Here is a 12501-nt window from a genome sequence, read left to right as displayed (position 1 = left end):
CTGTAAAATGGGGGTGAAGACTGGGAGCCCCACGTGGGAGAACCTGATCACCTTGTATCCCCCCCCAGCGCTTAGAACAATGCTTTGCACATAGTAAGTGCTTAACAAATGCCGTTATTATTATCCCCGCTCCCCATGCAGGGATGGGAACTCAGTGGCGGGGAATGGGCCTGAGCCTCATGCGCCTGGAGATCTTCCGGAATTCCATCCTGCGGTCGGACGAGGCCGTGAAGCCCCTGGGGCTGAAGGTTTCGGAGCTGCTCCTGAGCAAGGACGAGGCGACCTTTGACGACATCGTCCACGCCTTTGTCAGCCTGACGGCCATCCAGGTGAGGACCGACGGACTCCGGGGACGACTGCCCCCCCGGGAAGAGGGAAACGGGGGGCTAAGAAGGCCCAGGACCCCCTTGCCCAGCGGGGTGGGCCAGTTAATAGTAATAATAATAATGATGGTATTTGTTAAGCGCTTACTATGTGCCAAGCACTGTTCTAAGCACTGGCGGCGGGGGGGGGAATACTAGGTGATCAGGCTGTCCCACGTGGGGCTCACAATCTCCATCCCCATTTTACAGATGAGGTCAATAATAATAATAATAATAATGATGGTATTTGTTAAGCGCTTACTATGTGCAAAGCACTGTTCTAAGCGCTGGGGGGGGAATACTAGGTGATCAGGCGGTCCCAGGACCCCCTTGCCCAGCGGGATGGGCCGGATAATAGTAATAATAATAATGATGGTGTTTGTTAAGCGCTTACTCTGTGCCAAGCACTGTTCTAAGCGCTAGGAGGGGGGCTGCAAATGAATCAAGGTTGTCCCACGTTGGGCTCAGTCTTCATCCCCGTTTTCCAGATGAGGTCACTGAGGCCTTCCCAGACTGAGCCCCTTCCTTCCTCTCCCCCTCGTCCCCCTCTCCATCCCCCCCCATCTTACCTCCTTCCCTTCCCCACAGCACCTGTATAGATGTATATATGTTTGTACATATTTGTTACTCTATTTATTTATTTATTTTACTTGTACATATCTATTCTATTTATTTTATTTTGTTAGTATGTTTGGTTTTGTTCTCCGTCTCCCCCTTTTAGACTGTGAGCCCACTGTTGGGTAGGGACTGTCTCTAGATGTTGCCAACTTGGACTTCCCAAGCGCTTAGTACAGTGCTCTGCACACAGTGCTTTGCACATAGTAAGCGCTTAATAAATGCCGTTATTATTATTATTATTATTATTATTATTATTATTATTATTATTATTATGGCCTGGCAGAGCTGAGGTGGGGAGATTTCACCCAACCCCGGGATGGATTTAGGAGAAGGAGCCGAGTTCTAGAGAAGAGCAAAGAGATCATGATGGGGGCGTCCAACTCGGGTGCTCTAAATGACTTGTTCAATATTTGGTGGGCTGGTTCTTCATAGTAATAATGCTGGTATTTGTTAAGCGCTTACTACGTGCCAAGCACTGTGCTAAGCGCCGGGGTCATCAGGTTGGACACAGTCCCCGTCCCACACGGGGCTCACACTCTTAATCCCCATTTTCCAGATGAGGTTACCGGGGCCCAGAGAAGTGCGGTGACTTACCCAGGGTCACACAGCAGACAAGCGGCGGAGCCGGGATCAGAAGCCAGATCCTCTGACTCTCGGGCCCGGGCTTTTCCCGCTGGGCTTCGCTCCTCATTGGGAAGGTGGAGCCGGAGGGGGCTGGCTCAGTATCGGAAGGACCCCAGAGCGGGGCGAGAGGATGGAGAAGCAGCGTGGCTCAGTGGAAAGAGCCCAGGCTTTGGAGTCAGAGGTCAGGGGTTCGAATCCCGGCTCCACCAGTTGTCAGCTGGGTGACTTTGGACAAGTCACTTCACTTCTCTGGGCCTCAGTTCCCTCATCTGAGACTGGGAGCCCCCCCGTGGGACAACCTGATGACCTTGTAACGTCCCCGACGCTTAGAACAGTGCTCTGCACGTAGTAAGCGCTTAATAAATGCCATTATTATTGTTATTATTATTATTAATAACTCCCTCTCCCGCCCCCCTGCAGATCGCCCAGATCGACATGCTGATGGCCATGGGCTTGAAGGCAGACGGCATTGTCGGCCACTCCCTGGGCGAGGTGGCCTGCGGCTACGCGGACGGCTGCCTGACCCAGGAGGAGGCTGTGCTGGCCGCCTATTGGAGGGGGCAGTGTATCAAGGAGGCCAGCTGCCCCGCCGGGAGCATGGCGGCCGTGGGTACGTCCCCCTCAGCGCCGGGTGGTCCCCCCTGCTATCGGTAATGATGACCGTCGACGTGTTAAGCGATTACTATGTGCCAAGTACTGTGCTGAGCGCTTGGGAGAGACGAGATCATCGGGCCAGATAGGGGCCAGGGCTCACACAAGGCTCCCGGTCTAATCAGTCTATCAGTGGGATTCATTATTATTATTATTATTATCATCATCATCATCATCATCATCATCATTATCATCATTAGTAGTAGTAGTATTAATGGTTAGTTATTGTTTGTTAGTTATTATTTCTTATTTTATTAATATCATTATTGTGGGCATAATTATAATGTGGTTAATTCTGTTGTTAATAATGATAATCATGGTATTTGTTAAGCACTTTCATTCATTCATTCAATCGTATTTATTGAGCGCTTACTGTGTGCAGAGCACTTTCATTCATTCATTCGTATTGAGTGCTTACTGTGTGCAGAGCAGTGTACTAAGCGCTTGGGAAGTACAAGTTGGCAACAAGCACTTACTATGTGCCAAGCACTTTTCTAAGGACTGGAGTAGATACAGGGTAATCGGGTTGGATATAGTCCCTGTCTCACATGGGGCTCAGGGTCTTAATCCCCATTGTAATAATAATAATAATAATAATAATAGTGGTATTTGTTAAGCACTTACTATGTGTCAAGCACTTTTGTAAGAACTGGAGTAGATACAAGATAATCGGGTTGGATATAGTCCCTGTCCCACTTGGCTCAGGGTCTAAATCCCCATAATAATAATATGATAATAATGATATAATAATAATAATCGTGGTATTTGTTAAGCACTTACTATGTGCCAAGCACTTTTCTAAGGACTGGAGTAGATACAAGGTAATCGGGTTGGATATATCCCTGTCCCACTTGACTCTGGGTCTAAATCCCCATAATAATAATATGATAATAATAATATAATAATAATAATTGTGGTACTTGTTAAGCACTTACTATGTGCCAAGCACTTTTCTAAGGACTGGAGTACATGCAAGGTAATCAGGTAGGATATAGTCTCTGTCCCACATGGGGCTCAGGGTCTTAATCTCCATAATAATAATAATAATAATGGTATTAGTTAAGCACTTACTATGTGCCAAGCACTTTTCCAAGAACTGGAGTAGATGCAAAGTAATAGGGTTGGTTATAGTCCCTGTCCCACTTGGCTCGGGGTCTAAATCCCCATAATAATAATATGATAATAATAATATAATAATAACAATTGTGGTATTTGTTAAGCACTTACTATGTGCCAAGCACTTTTCTAAGGACTGGAGTACGTGCAAGGTAGTTGGTTGGATATAGTCTCTGTCCCATATGGGGCTCAGGGTCTTAATCTCCCTAATAATAATAATAATGGTATTTGTTAAGCACTTACTATGTGCCAAGCACTTTTCCAAGGACTGGAGTAGATACAAAGTAATAGGGTTGGTTATAGTCCCTGTCCCACTTGGCTCAGGGCCTAAATCCCCAAAATAATAATATGATAATAATAGTATAATAATAATAATTGTGGTATTTGTTAAGCACTTACTATGTGCCAAGCACTTTTCTAAGGACTGGAGTACATGCAAGGTAATTAGGTTGGATATAGTCTCTGTCCCATATGGGGCTCAGCGTCTTAATCTCCATAATAATAATAATAATGGTATTTGTTAAGCACTTACTATGTGCCAAGCACTTTTCCAAGGACTGGAGTAGATACAAAGTAATAGGGTTGGTTATAGTCTCTGTCCCACTTGGCTCAGGGTCTAAATCCCCATAATAATAATATGATAATAATAATATAATAATAACAATTGTGGTATTTGTTAAGCACTTACTATGTGCCAAGCACTTTTCTAAGGACTGGAGTACATGCAAGGTAATCGGGTTGGATATAGTCTCTGTCCCATATGGGGCTCAGGGTCTTAATCTCAATAATAATAATAATAATAATAATAATAATAATGGTATTTGTTAAGTACTTACTATGTGCCAAACACTTTTCTAAGGACTAGAGTAGATACAAGGTAGTCGGGTTGGAAATAGTCCCTGTCCCACATGGGGCTCAGGGTCTTAATCCCCATTATCATAATAACAATAATAATAATTGTGGTATTTGTTAAGCACTTACTATGTGCACTTTTCTAAGCACTAGAGTAGATACATGGTAATCAGGTTGGTTACATTCCCTGTCCCACATGGGGCTCACGGTCTTTATCCCCATTTGACAGATGAGGGAACTGAGGCCCAGAGGAGGGAAGTGGCTTTGCCCAAGGTCACCCAGCAGACATGTGGCAGAGCCCGGATTAGAACCCACATCCTCTGACTCCCGGGCCTGAGCTTTTCATTCATTCATTCATTCAATCAATCGTATTTATTGAGCGCTTACTGTGTGCATAGCACTGTACTAAGCGCTTGGGGAGTCCAAGTTGGCAACATCTAGGGACGGTCCCAACCCAACAGCGGGCTCACGTGCTGCGTGCTTACTGCGTGCAGAGCTCCATATTCATTCATTCGTTTGAGGGCTTACTGTGCGCAAAGCACTGTACTAAGCGCTTGGGAGAGTACAGTACAACAAACCAACACGTTCCCTGCCCCCAACGAGCTGTACTAAGCGTTTGGGATGGTACAATAGAATTGGTAGACGTGATTCCCTGCTCTCAAAGAGCTTACAGTCCAGTCGGGGAAACAGGCAAGGAGGGAGGGAAAACTGGTATTTATTAAATCCCCGTTTCACAGATGGGGAAACTGAGGCATGGAGAGGTTAAATGACTTTCCATTAGGCCACGCTGCTTAGTGGTAACAATTGTGGTATTAGTTAAATAATATGTGTGAATCACTGAACTGAACGTTGGCGTGGTTACAAGATAATCAGGTCAGGCCGCAGTTCCTGTCCCACCCTGTCCTTAAGAGGGAAGGCGGCAAGAAATCTCCTCCCCGTTTGACAGATGAGGAAACTGAGGCCCAGAGAAGTGAAATGACTTGCCCTAGGCCCTGCACCAGGCAGTGGCGGAGTCAGAATTAGAACCCGGATCCCCCGGCTCCCGAGCCCGGCCGCTTGCCGCTCGCCGGTGTCGGTCTAGGTCCGGGAGAGAGGCCTGGCGACTCCCTGGAGCTCGCCGTGGGCGGGAAAGGGGTCTGGTAAGTCGTTGTCCTCTCCCAAGCGCTTAGTACAGTGCCCTGCGCGTAGTGAGCGCTCCACGAATCTGACCGGGTCCTCTCGGGCAGGGCTGACGTGGGCGGAGTGCAAGCAGCGCTGCCCGCCCGGCGTGGTGCCCGCCTGCCACAACTCGGAGGACACCGTCACCATCTCGGGGCCGCAGGTGAGCGGGAGCCCGGGGCCGCGGTGATAACCGGGGCGTCTAGCGAGCGCCGGCTCTGCACTGAGCGCTCGGGGAGCTTCCGTGATAACCGGGGCATCGAGGGAGGGCCGGATCAGACGCCGTCCCCATCCCGCACGGGGCTTCCGGTCGGTTTTATCCCCGTTTCACAGACGAGCGACTGAGGCCCGGGGACGTTGAGCGACTAGGCCGGGGATCACCCGGCGGGCAGGGCGGAATTTGCCCGTTTTTAGTCGCCTCAACTGCCCGTCCTGGCGTTGAACGGTGCCCGCCTCGCGCCGTTCGGGCGAGTCCCGGGCTTGCGGAGGGCATCCTGGCAAATCCGCCAGCTCCGAGAGAGCCCCGGGGGCCTCGTGGGCTTTGGGAGGGCGTCCGCTGGCTTTTCCGCCCGCGGATCCATCCGGCTGCGGAAAACTCGCCGCCCTTCGGCCTCCCTGGATGGGGTGGGGGGTTTCATTCCGCGTCTTTCTCCGTGTCTCCGTGTCTCCGTCTCTCCCCCTCAGGCTGCCGTGGCCAAGTTCATCGAGGAGCTGAAGGCCGAGGGGGTGTTCGCCAAGGAGGTGCAGACGGGCGGGGTGGCTTTCCATTCCTACTACATGGAATCCATCGCCCCCGCGCTGCTTCAGGCCCTGAAGAAGGTGGGTCCTGTCCCCCCGAACCGTCCCTCCAGGCTCTCCCACCCCTGGAGACAGGACGGTCGTTCGGGTTGGAGCCGGCTCTTCATCGTCATCATCATCAATCGAATTTATTGAGCGCTTACTGTGGGCAGAGCACTGTACTAAGCGCTTGGGAAGTCCAAGTTGGCAACATATAGGGACGGTCCCTACCCAACGGTGGGCTCACAGTCTAAAAGGGGGAGACAGAGAACAAAACCAAACATACTAACAAAATAAATAATAATAATGATAATATAATAATAATAATAAATGCATATTATATTTATACTATAATATATAAATATTATAATATTATATTATAATATAATTTTATTGTGTTATAGTGATGTAGTAATGTAATATGATAATATTATATTATGATATAATATAATATGATATTATTATATTATAGGAATAGGAATAACCGCGCTGCGTAGTAAGCGCCTGCACTGTGCTGAACACCGGGTGGGGGGGGGACGCCAGAAAATGGGGCCTCCCCCCCCACCGTGGGGCTGTCACTGGTTCAGCTGGACTCCGAGAGTAATAAATCTGTACAAATATATATACAGTCGGTGGCTGGCGATTAGGGCCACCGTCCTCGGTGGTGTTTATTGAGCGCCTTGCCCTATGCAGAGTCCCCTATAACCTCTTCAAGCTCTTAGTCATTCGGTCGTATTTGTTGAGCGCTTACTGTATGCAGAGCTAAGCATACCAAGTGTACTAAGCGCTCGTCATATTTATTGAGCACTTACTGAGCAGAGCGCTATACTAAGCGCTCAGGAGAGGATGGCGTAACAATAAACAGACACGTTCCCTGCCCATGACCGGCTTTTGGTCTAGAAGGTAATAAGAATAAGAATAATAATGTATTTGTTAAGCGCTTACCGTGTGCAGAGTGCTATACTAAGCGCTCGTCGTATTTATTGAGTGTTTACTGCGCAGAGCACTATACTAAGCACTCGGGAGAGGACGGAGTAACAGTAAGCAGGCACGTTCCCTGCCCATGACCAGCTTTCAGTCTAGAAGGTAATAAGAATAAGAATAAGAATAATGGTATTTGTTGAGCGCTTACTGTGTGCAGAGCGCTATAATAAGTGCTTGTCGTATTTATTGAGCGCTTACTGCGCAGAGCACTGTACTAAGCGCTTACTGTGTGCAGAGCGCTATACTAAGCGCTCATCGTATTTATTGAGCGCTTACTGCGCAGAGCACTATACTAAGCACTCGGGAGAGGACGGCGTAACAATAAACAGGCAAGTTCCCTGCCCGTGACCAGCTTTCGGTCTAGAAGGTAATAAGAATAAGAATAATGGTATTTGTTAAGCGCTTACTGTGTGCAGAGCGCTATACTAAGCGCTCATCGTATTTATTGAGCGCTTACTGCGCAGAGCACTATACTAAGCACTCGGGAGAGGACGGCGTAACAATAAACAGGCAAGTTCCCTGCCCGTGACCAGCTTTCGGTCTAGAAGGTAATAAGAATAAGAATAATGGTATTTGTTAAGCGCTTACTGTGTGCAGAGCACTATACTAAGCGCTCATTGTATTTATTGAGCGCTTATTGCGCAGAGCACTATACTAAGCGCTCGGGAGAGAATGGAGTAACAATAAATAGGCACGTTCCCTGCCCATGACCAGCTTTCGGTCTAGAAGGTAATAAGAATAAGAATAATGGTATTTGTTAAGCGCTTACTGTGTGCAGAGCGCTATATTAAACGCTCATCATATTTATTGAACACTTACTACGCAGAGCACTATACTAAGCGCTCGGGAGAGGACGGCGTAACAATAAACAGGCACGTTCCCTGCCCATGACCAGCTTTCGGTCTAGAAGGTAATAATAATAATAATGATATTTGTTAAGCGCTTACTATGTGCAGAGCACTGTTCTAAGCAGGGTGCCTGTTCTGCCAGTTGTCAGCTGTGTGACCCTGGGCAAGTCACTTCGCTTCTCTGGGCCTCAGTTCCCTCATCTGTAAAATGGGGGTTGACTGTGAGCCCCCCGTGGGCCAACCTGATCACCTTGTAACCCCCCCAGCGCTTGGAACAGTGCTTTGCACATAGGAAGCGCTTAATAAATGCCATTATTGGGAAGCATTAGTGGGAAGCAGCGTGGCTCAGTGGAAAGAGCCCGGGCTTTGGAGTCAGAGGTCACGGGTTCAAATCCCGGCTCCGCCACTTGTCGGCTGTGTGACTTTGGGCAAGTCGCTTCACTTCTCTGGGCCTCAGTTCCCTCTTCTGTAAAATGGGGGTGAAGACTGTGAGCCCCCCGGGGGACAACCTGATCACCTTGTAACCTCCCCAGCGCTTAGAACAGTTAATAAATGCCATCATTATTATTATTATTATTATTCTGTCTGTTCTGTCTGCCGGGTGACCTTGGGCAAGTCACTCCGCCGGGCCTCGGTTCCCTCGACCGTAAAATGGGGGTGACGGCGGTGAGCCGCACGTGGGACGGGGACGGTGTCCGGCCCGCTGAGCTTGTATCTCCCCCGGAGCTCGGCACGGAGCAAGTACTTTTGATCGTGGTTGTTTTTATTGCTAATAACGATCATACTAAACGCCCGATCCAGGTGATCAAGACGCCCCGGCCGCGATCCTCGCGCTGGCTGAGCACTTCCATCCCCGAAGCCCAGTGGCGGAGCGGTTTGGCCCGCACCTCCTCGGCCGAATACAACGTCAACAACCTGGTGAGCCCCGTCCTGTTCCAGGAAGCGCTCCGCCACGTCCCGGACAACGCCGTCGTCCTGGAGATCGCCCCGCACGCGCTGCTGCAGGTACCCCCCGCTCGGCCGGTCGGATTTTGCCGCGCGCCCACCGCGCGCCGAGCGCTCGGGAGAGGCCGGCCCGCCGTGGGGAGCGCGCGCTTGCCGTGGGGAGAGCGCTTGGGCCGAGCGCGGGCGAGAGGACGCGGGTCGGGGACGTGTTCCGTGTTTGGGTTTTAATCCTCATCAATCGTATTTATTGAGCGCTTACTATGTGCAGAGCACTGGACTAAGGACAAATTGGCAACATATAGAGACAGTCCCTGCCCAAGAGTGGGCTCACAGTCTAAAAGGGGGAGACGGAGAACAAAACCAAACATACTAACAAAATAAAATAGAATAGATATGTACAAATAAATTAAATAAATAAATAAATAGAGTAAAGAAAATATGTAGAAGCATATATACCCTTCAAGGCCCTGCTGAGAGCTCACCTCCTCCAGGAGGCCTTCCCAGACTGAGCCCCTTCTTTCCTCTCCCCCTCGTCCCCCTCTCCATCCCCCCATCTTACCTCCTTCCCTTCCCCACAGCACCTGTATATATGTATATATGGTTGTACATATTTATTACTCTATTTGTTTATTTATTTATTTATTTTACTTGTACATTTCTATCCTACTTATTTTATTTTGTTGGTATGTTTGGTTCTGTTCTCTGTCTCCCCCTTTTAGACTGTGAGCCCACTGTTGGGTAGGGACTGTCTCTATGTGACGCCAATTTGTACTTCCCAAGCGCTTAGTACAGTGCTCTGCACATAGTAAGCGCTCAATAAATACGATTGATTGATATACATATATACAGGTGCTGTGGGGAAGGGAGGGCGGTAAGATGGGGGATGGAGAGGGGGACGAGGGGGAGAGGAAGGAAGGGGCACGCGCCAGGTGCCAGGCGCCGTACTAAGCGCCGGGGCGATAATTATTGTGGCATTTGTTAAGCACCGCGTTCGAACCGCTGGGATAGAAACGAGATAAGCGGGCTGGGCCCGGTCCCTGGCCCACACGGGGCTCACCCTCTTAATCCCCGTTTGACAGCCGAGGTCACCGGGGCCCGGAGAAGTGAAGTGACTTGTCCGGGGTCACGTAGCAGAGCCGGGATTAGAATCAATCAATCAATCAATCAATCAATCAATCGTATTTATTGAGCGCTTACTATGTGCAGAGCACTGTACTAAGCGCTTGGGAAGTACAAATTGGCAACACATAGAGACGGTCCCTACCCAACAGTGGGCTCACAGTCTAAAAGGGGGAGACAGAGAACAGAACCAAACATACCAACAAAATAAAATAAATGGGATAGAAATGTACAAGTTAAATAAATAAATAAATAAATAAATAAATAGAGTAATAAATATGTACAACCCACATAAAATAAATAAATAAATAAATAAATAGAGTAATAAATATGTACAACCCACATCCTCCGACTCCCAGGCTCGGCGCCGCCCCGGGCCCACAGAGGCCCCGGGGTCTTAATCCCCCTTTTACGGATGAGGGAACTGAGGCCCAGAGACATAAAGCGACTTGTCCAAGACAACACAGCAGACCAGGGGCAGAGCTAAGACTAGAACCCAGGTCCCCTGAGTCCCGGGCTCTTTCCACTGCTTCTCGCGGGTGGCAATAAATCAGTCATTTATTGGAAGAGTCCGATAATCGTGTTCCCTGCCCACGATCATCATCGGTGGTATTTATTGAGCGCTTACTGTGGGCGGAGAGCTGTACTAAGCGCACCCCACGAAGAGCCGCCGGCTTAGAGGGGGAGACGGGCCTTCCTCGCCCCGCCGCCCCCTGCTCCTCCTCCTCCCACCGCCCACCTCACCACCCCTTTCCCCCCGGTCCAGGCGGTCCTGAAGAGGGGCTTGAAATCCACCTGCACCATCATCCCCTTGATGAAAAAGGACCACAAGGACAACGTGGAGTTCTTCCTCACAAACATCGGCAAGCTGCACCTCTCTGGGTAAGGGTCTCTGGGCCCCGGGATCGGGGGGCGAGGGGGCGAGGGGCGCAAGCGTGGCTCAGTGGAAAGAGCCCGGGCTTTGGAGTCGGAGATCCTGGGTTCAAATCCCGGCTCTGCCAATTATCAGCTGTGTATCTTTGGGCAAGTCACTTCTCTGTGCCTCAGTTCCCCCATCTGTAAAATGGGGATTGACTGTGAGCCCCCCGGGGGACAACCTGATCACCTTGTAACCTCCCCAGCGCTTAGAACAGTGCTTTGCACATAGTAAGCGCTTAATAAATGCCATTGTTATTATTATTATTATCCTGGGGCCGCCAGCGACCTGAGGCCTTGTCGGGGTCCAGCAGCTCAGCCCGTCCCCTTGCTGAGCTCTTGTTTGCTTTTGCACCTGCCCCCTCTCACCCTCTCTCCCTTTCTCACTCACCCCGTGCCCCCCGGCCCCTTAATAATAATAATAATGATGATGGCGTTTATTAAGCGCTTACTATGTGCAAAGCACTGGTCTAAGCGCTGGGGAGGTCACCAGGTGATCAGGTTGTCCCACGGGGGGCTCAGAGTCTTACTCTCCATTTTCTAGATGAGGGAACTAAGGCCCAGGGAAGTGAAGTGACTCGCCCAAAGTCACCCAGCCGACAATTGGCAGAGCCGGGATTTGAACCCATGACCTCTGACTCCAAAGCCCGGGCTCTTTCCACTGAGCCACGCTGCTTCTCTCCTTCCCCTTCTCTGTCTCTCTCTCTCATCATCATCAATCGTATTTATTGAGCGCTTACTATGTGCAGAGCACTGTACTAAGCGCTTGGGAAGTACAAATTGGCAACATATAGAGACAGTCCCTACCCAACAGTGGGCTCACAGTCTAAAAGGGGGAGGCAGAGAACAAAACCAAACATACTAACAAAATAAAATAAATAGGATAGATATGTACAAGTAAAATAAATAAATAGAGTACTAAATATGTACAAACATATATACATATATCCAGGTTCTGTGGGGAAGGGAAGGAGGTAAGATGGGGGGGATGGAGAGGGGGACGAGGGGGAGAGGAAGGAAGGGGCTCAGTCTGGGAAGGCCTCCTGGAGGAGGTGAGCTCTCAGCAGGGCCTTGAAGGGAGGAAGAGAGCTAGCTTGGCGGATGGGCAGAGGGATTGGGGGCATTCCGGGCCCGGGGGATGATGTGGGCCGGGGGTCGATGGCGGGACAGGCGAGAACGAGGTACGGGGAGGAGATTAGCGGCGGAGGAGCGGAGGACGCGGGCTGGGCTGGAGAAGGACAGAAGGGAGGGGAGGGAGGAGGGGGCGAGGGGATGGATGGACAGCCTTGAAGCCCAGGGTGAGGAGTTTCTGCCTGATGCGCAGATTGATTGGTAGCCACTGGAGATTTTTGAGGAGGGGAGTGATATGCTCAGAGCGTTTCTGGACAAAGATAATCTGGGCAGCAGCATGAAGTACGGATTGAAGTGGAGAGAGACACGAGGATGGGAGATCAGAGAGAAGGCTGATGCAGTAGTCCAGGCGGGATAGGATGAGAGCTTGAATGAGCAGGGTAGCGGTATGGATGGAGAGG

General features: G+C 49.9%; 1 protein-coding gene across 1 annotated transcript in view; it reads left to right on the top strand.

Moving 5' to 3' along the window:
- Positions 1–12501, top strand: part of FASN (fatty acid synthase) — an 86997-nt gene that overhangs the window by 44064 nt on the left and 30432 nt on the right. The window contains exons 10-15 of the mRNA XM_038742835.1: positions 142–329; positions 2025–2214; positions 5450–5544; positions 6066–6200; positions 8792–8995; positions 10821–10936. Of these exons, the coding sequence (XP_038598763.1) occupies positions 142–329; positions 2025–2214; positions 5450–5544; positions 6066–6200; positions 8792–8995; positions 10821–10936 (928 nt within the window). The remainder of the gene's footprint in view (positions 1–141; positions 330–2024; positions 2215–5449; positions 5545–6065; positions 6201–8791; positions 8996–10820; positions 10937–12501) is intronic.

The sequence above is a fragment of the Tachyglossus aculeatus genome, unplaced genomic scaffold, assembly GCF_015852505.1.
Source record: "Tachyglossus aculeatus isolate mTacAcu1 unplaced genomic scaffold, mTacAcu1.pri scaffold_1_arrow_ctg1, whole genome shotgun sequence".
In the NCBI taxonomy this organism is placed as follows: Eukaryota; Metazoa; Chordata; class Mammalia; order Monotremata; family Tachyglossidae; genus Tachyglossus; species Tachyglossus aculeatus.
Note: the sequence above shows the minus strand (reverse complement) of the source record. Positions and strands in the feature narration are given on the sequence as shown.